Source organism: Colius striatus, chromosome 4 (genome assembly GCF_028858725.1).
Source record: "Colius striatus isolate bColStr4 chromosome 4, bColStr4.1.hap1, whole genome shotgun sequence".
In the NCBI taxonomy this organism is placed as follows: Eukaryota; Metazoa; Chordata; class Aves; order Coliiformes; family Coliidae; genus Colius; species Colius striatus.
The window spans coordinates 15,477,410-15,483,447 of record NC_084762.1 but is presented as its reverse complement, the minus strand read 5'-3'; the positions used below and the strand labels follow the sequence as shown (position 1 = coordinate 15,483,447).

Here is a 6,038-nt window from a genome sequence, read left to right as displayed (position 1 = left end):
CCCGCAGCGCCCTCCCAGCGCTTTCCGGTTCCGGAGCCGGGCGCTGCGGGCCGGGCTGCCCTCGGCGGCGGGGCGCCAGGTGGGCTCGGCGGTCTGGCGATGGGCTGCGGGGCCGGCGAAAGCTGACCGTGGTTCTGCGGGGAGCCTGGAGTCGGGGCGGGCGGCGAGGACACGTCCCGGGGCGAGGAGCGCGACGGTGCTGGGGAGGGGGGGGTCGGGGTGGCGGGGCCCAGGCGGACCTCGGCTGAGGAGAGCGCTCCATGCGGGGAGCGGGGTCGTGCGGCGGGAGGGCAGAGCCCGCCGGGGCTGAGGAGAGATCCGTATGAGAGAGCGGAGCTCCTCTGTGTGAGGGCAGAGCCGGCCCGGGGCTGAGGCGAGATCCTTGTGAGGAGCGGGGCTGTGCGGTGGGAGGACGGAGCTCACTCGGTTGGATGTCCATCTCGCCGCCCGGTTTTTCTCCTTATTTCTGCCGACCTTTCGGAGGCCGTTTTGGACTGTGAGAGGCGGCAGTTGGGTGAGACCTGGGCTCAGTGCTCTCTTGCCCTCACCTGCAGGGAGAGGAGTGCTCAGTTTTTTAAGGAACTGCTGTTACTTTTGCATGTTTCAGCTTCCAGCAGCACAATAAATTTTCTCTTCTGTGTAACAGGAAAAGGAGAATTTGTCCTTCCCAGTGTTTTTGAACTTACTTAAATTTACATGAAAATTGAAAATGGCCAAAGTTTACAGCAGAGGGAGCTTTAAAATAACTTGGGATTCTTTTGATGTTTTTGTGGTTTTTGCAACTGTGATTCTGTGCATTCTGTGACTTGATCTAGGTGAACCTGCTTCTACAGGGAGTTGGACTAGATGATCTGTAAAGGTCCCCTCCAAACACTACCATTCTGTGATTCTGTGAAGCAGTGAAATTAAAGTGATAGACCCAGAGCAATTCCCTGGTGTTGGGGGAGTTGAGCTCTACTTATGAGACAGCTGATAAACAAGAGCTTTTTTTTGAATGCAGTGATGTGTTAAAAAGAAATGTGCTTGAAGGACAGGGCACTGTGGTGGCCTTTGCTTCGATTTAAGGTAGTAAGAGTTTAGCTCAGCCTGTTTAAATAAAATGTGTATGCAAATCTTAGCAAAGTGTAAAATGGTTTTCTGTTACCAGATGGAGCTGTACAAGATCATGATGCAATATAAAGCAAAGTTGATTAATCGTCTAATAAATTAGTATTAATATTGACAAAGGTTTGCACTGGTGTGAGACAAAATAATGGAAATGGACTTTCCCCCCCACTCTGCTCCCCTTGTGTGTATATAATAGCATTTACAAGGCTGGGGCATACAGCAGACAAAGGCTGACTGGAGGGAACAAGTGGGATTACCATCATGGCCACTACCCCCAGAAGTGCAAGGTTCTCACTTTGGCCTTTGGTTGCTCTGGAGAGGGAATGAATGCTCCCACCATGACCAATTTCACTGGCCTCCACAAAGCCTTATCTGTGTAAGGAGAGGCACAGGGTCCTTTTGATTCCTTCTAGATATTAGTTCTTTCCCCCTTGTTTCTTTTCCTTTCTGTTTCACCAGAAGTTGACTGCTACCTTATACCAAGTTACATCTTTTACAGCAGCTGCACCACAGTGCAGCTGAAAACGGTGCTTTGTGCAGGCCAAGTTGGCCAGGTTGTGTGGTAACAAGTGAGAGAGTATTCTGTGCATGTACTTCAGCATCAGCAAAGCCTCAGTAAAAGGAAGACTTTGTTTTCTTTGTCTGGAGACCTTTCCAATTATTTGTGTATTTCTCCTTTAAGCACTTGCAAAAGTCAAATTGTCTTTTCCAAGGGATTTTCCCTCCATCCCAACTAAAACACCATTAATGGGTTTTTAAATTTTAAATTATTTTCTCATTCTTCCAGTATTTGAAGCTAAACAATATAATGAAAGAATGAAGTTTAACTTTAGTGAAGCACAGTGTTTTTCACTTATGACCAGTACTACAGTGCACTAAACCCATGCATAGATTTGAGCAAGACTTGAGCGTACTTGAAGCAGCAGCAATTGGTGGAAAGGTAACACAGCTGAGCAGGCAGCAGATTTTTTGGGAACCATTTATTTAGTTGAAATTGGAGTAACAGCACACTGTGCATATTTTTTTTTTCTTGTGACCTGTAAGACTCTTCTTCCACAGAAATATACCTGCCTAACTCAACATACTTTGAGGTATCTGTTGCATTCAGTGCTTTACTGAATTGGAGTCACAGTTGTGAGTGAAAGTTGCTACTGTCTCATTTGAAATGTTCATGACCTGTTGGACCAAGTAACTTGAAATGAAGTGTTAGTAAAGTTATTCTGCCCAAAGTTCAGAATCATATTCTAGAAAGATTTCCTCACTATGGGACATGGGATGATAGTTGTAGCTAGAAAAATAAGTGGTTTCATTGGTGTGGGGTATCTGAAGACTTTACGTCAAAAGTGCCTAGTGAGTACCAGTAGAGATGCTTGTATCCTTGGTCAGTTGGCAGATTAATCATTTATTGAAATCAACCTTGCCCTAAGTCAGAGAACATGGTCCAGTTCAGCTTCTGGTTTAAAGATAGTAGAATGTTTTTGTGGATTAGAGGCTTAGAGAAAACAAAGGGGCATAAATGACCTGTATTAGAGGTCCAAGGAGCACAAAGCTCTCTGTGACATTTTTCACTGTTTCTCTTCAAGGAAACTGTAAGGCTTTGGGAGTAGTTCCTGCAAATGCATTAAAGACATTGTACAAAAATTGTCTGACACTGAAATGTTTTTCCTTGTTAAAGGTGAGCCATGTCTTTCCATTCTGGGCGAGGATGTCCCCGTGGCCAGGGAGGACCAGGAGCACGAACCTCAACACAGACCTACCGCCCTCAGAATTTACGGCAGCTTCACCCACAACAGCCAGTACAATACCAGTATGACCAGCAGACTGCCCCTCCAACAACCTATTCAAACCCTCCAACCACTGGCTACATGCCTCCCAGACCAGACTTTGTGCCCTATCCTCCTCCAGTGCCCCCTTCCACCCAAAATCCCATTAGCCAGTGTCCCATGAGGCCCCCATTTCCAAACCACCAGATAAGGCAGAGCTTCCCGGTGCCTCCGTGCTTCCCTCCTGCTCCTCCTCCAGTGCCAAATCCTAGCAACACTCCAGTGCCAGGAACTCCTGCTGGGCAAAGCACTTTCCCTTACATGATGCCTCCTCCCACAGTACCACATCCTCCTCCCCCACCGGTCATACCACAGCAAGTCAACTACCAGCCCGTGTACTCCACAGGGTATTCGCAGCAATCCTTCCCACCACCTAACTTCAATAGCTATCAGCACAGCTCTGGCTCCTTTCAGAGCAGCACTACCAACAGCAGCGGGAGCAGCAGCCACTTTCGGCACACGGGGCAGTACCAGGGGGAGAAGTCCCAAAGCGATCGTCGGTCTCCAGACAGGAGCAAACACTACGATGAGCACCGCCATCGTGAGCACGGTCATGTGCACGGGGACAGGCACCGCTCCACTAGCCACGGCGATCGTCGGGACCGAGGCCGGAGTCCGGACAGGAGGAGGCAGGAGAGCAGTCGGCACCGGACGGACTATGACAGAGGAAGGATATCGCCTCATCACAGGAGTTACGAGCGTAACAGGTAACCTGAGGCATCTTCTGCCTGCAGAAGGAGAGCTGTTGTCATTGCTCCGTAATACTTGTTTGCATCGATGTTTTTCCTTCACACTCGTTTTTCCCTCTAGCTCAAGAGGTAGACAGTACTCAGGTCTGATAGAATGAGCTACTGTTTTGACACCTTTCAAGTACACTGCTTCTGCCTCACCTGCACGAGCTGGCAGACTTATTGCTCTTCTCCATGGAGACAGCTCTCGTTTGAAGCCTGAGTGGATTGCTGAGTAGTACTCTGCTCTGATGGGAATTTATCATAGAAACTTAGGCACAGGGGACATGGAAGTACACTTAACACAATTTGACACAAAAGACTGTGTTTAAAGTTGAGCCTAACAAACAGTTAAGTCCCACCAGTACTTCAGCATTTAGGTGCCAGAGTTACAGTTCCGAGTTTCACTTGAATTTGGTCTTTCTTTGAGTAAGCCCTGTACTTGTAGAGAACCAGGACTTTGAGGGGGTTTTATAGTCTGATAGGTGCTTAAATCTAATCCCTACAGTGAGGTGTTTTAGTGAAAAACACGTCTCATGGTGTTCTTCATCCCGCTCTGTCTTCAACCTTGTGGGAGACCAGAACAGATGTGTGCAGACTTCATGGGACCTTGCAGTGAGTGCTTAGGCCTGCCTGTGTGATTCTGTTCAGGATGAAGAGTTCAGGAAGTTAGCCTGTGATGTCCAGAGAGGCCTAAAATGAAAATCAGCATACACCAGTTAAAAGAAATAGGCAAGCTGTAGGCTATATTGACATGTTATGATCCAAATGGTGGAGTGTCAACTGCTCATTTTGGGATGTATAGTGAAGTCTCTGTCTCTCTTCTTCAAAGACACGAGCAACTTACAAATTATGAGCTGACCGGATGTAGTTTGATTTGCAGTGTTTTATACCAAACCATCATCATCATTTAAATCCTTCAGATGTCTTAGATTTGCTCTCTCGGTGGCTTTATTTGTGTCTAAGATATAGATCAGAATATTCCAAGAAAGATACTGGAAAGTTAAGTATGTAAATGTTTATCAGAGTACCTGGATCACATACTCTAAATTCATGTGAAACATGAATTTTCACATAGTGCCCATGGAAACAAAGCCACTTTGACTTATATATGCAGATTTCATTACAAAACTTTAGACAGCTGTATTTAAAAACAAACCCCAAACCTCACATTCAGTAAGTTTACTTTGATTTCCAAAGGAGGATTTTCGTAAAACTGAATGCAGCTGGCATTAAGACTCTGGCCTTTTCTGTGTGATGAGCTTGTGGAATTTTCTACCCTCTGTAGGTGACTCAAATATTTGCCACGTAATTACACAGTTTGTTGTTTAGATTTTGAAGTTGGTTCAAGTTTTGAAAATACATGTTTTTCATTCTCAAATATTTGTGGATTACTACTTGAAGCCCACAGCTTCCAGGTCTACTTCACATTATATGTTTATTTTAATGAGAACTGTTTGCTGTTTTTTGCACTGCATCGATCTCTCAAGCAAATCAGATGGCCCAGAATATGGTCTCTGGAGACTGAAATCCATGCCTGAACCAGGCACAGGCAGAGAAGGATGAATAAGTGAGGGGAAGAAGAATAGATAAGTTCTATGAACTTTGTGCTTTGTAAATTGCATTCTATTTGATATGCGTATGGAAACATACATAGATCTGCTTGTAAATAATCCTGACTCATTCTGTTAGCCCACCAGACCACTTGAGATATATATTTATAATTCCCCTTGTATCAGCAGACTTGTTTGCTAGGATATTTGACAGATACACAAAAATTGTGGACTAACAAGTTGTCAATTGTTAGCAGAGTATGAAAACTACCTGTGTGGTCTTTCCTGCCTCATGTACACAGTATTTTCATAGAAGCATAGAATTGTTTAAGTTGGGAAAGACCTGCAATATCAAGTCCAACCATTAATCTAGCACTGCCAAGTCTCACTAAAGCACATCCCTGAGCACCGCATCTACACTTCCCTGTGGAGTGGGACAAGCACTTCCCTGAGCAGCCTGTTCCAATGCTTGATAACCCTTTTGGTGAAAAAATTTTTCTTAACATCCAGTGAGAATCTCCGCTGGTGCAACTTGAGACCATTTCTTCTTATCACTTGTTATCTGGGACCTCACCTCACTACAACCTCCTTTCAGGTAGTTGTAGAGAGTAATCATCTCTCCTCTCAGCCTTCTCCAGACTAAATACCTCCAGCTCCCTCAGCCACTCTTATGAGATTTGTGCTTCAAACCCTTCACCAGCTTTGTTGTCTGTCTCTGGACACAGTCTAGCACCTCAATGTCCTTCTTGTAGTGAGGGGCCCAGAAATGAACAGAGTATTTGAGGTGTGACCTCATCAGTGCTGAGTACAGGGGTATAATAATTTCC

At 45.6% G+C, this 6,038-nt stretch overlaps 1 protein-coding gene across 2 annotated transcripts in view; it reads left to right on the top strand.

The window, feature by feature from the left end:
• The first annotated feature begins 31 nt into the window (after nucleotides 1-31).
• Nucleotides 32-6,038, top strand: part of DROSHA (drosha ribonuclease III) — a 72,543-nt gene continuing 66,536 nt past the window's right edge. Inside the window, exons 1-2 of one of the 2 annotated variants that reach the window (XM_061994867.1) lie at nucleotides 32-79; nucleotides 2,783-3,637. In XM_061994867.1, coding sequence (XP_061850851.1) covers nucleotides 2,790-3,637 — 848 coding nt within the window. In that variant the 5' untranslated portion in view covers nucleotides 32-79; nucleotides 2,783-2,789. Of the gene's footprint in view, nucleotides 80-332; nucleotides 515-2,782; nucleotides 3,638-6,038 lie in introns of those variants that run through there. The other variant, XM_061994866.1, reaches the window with a different exon arrangement.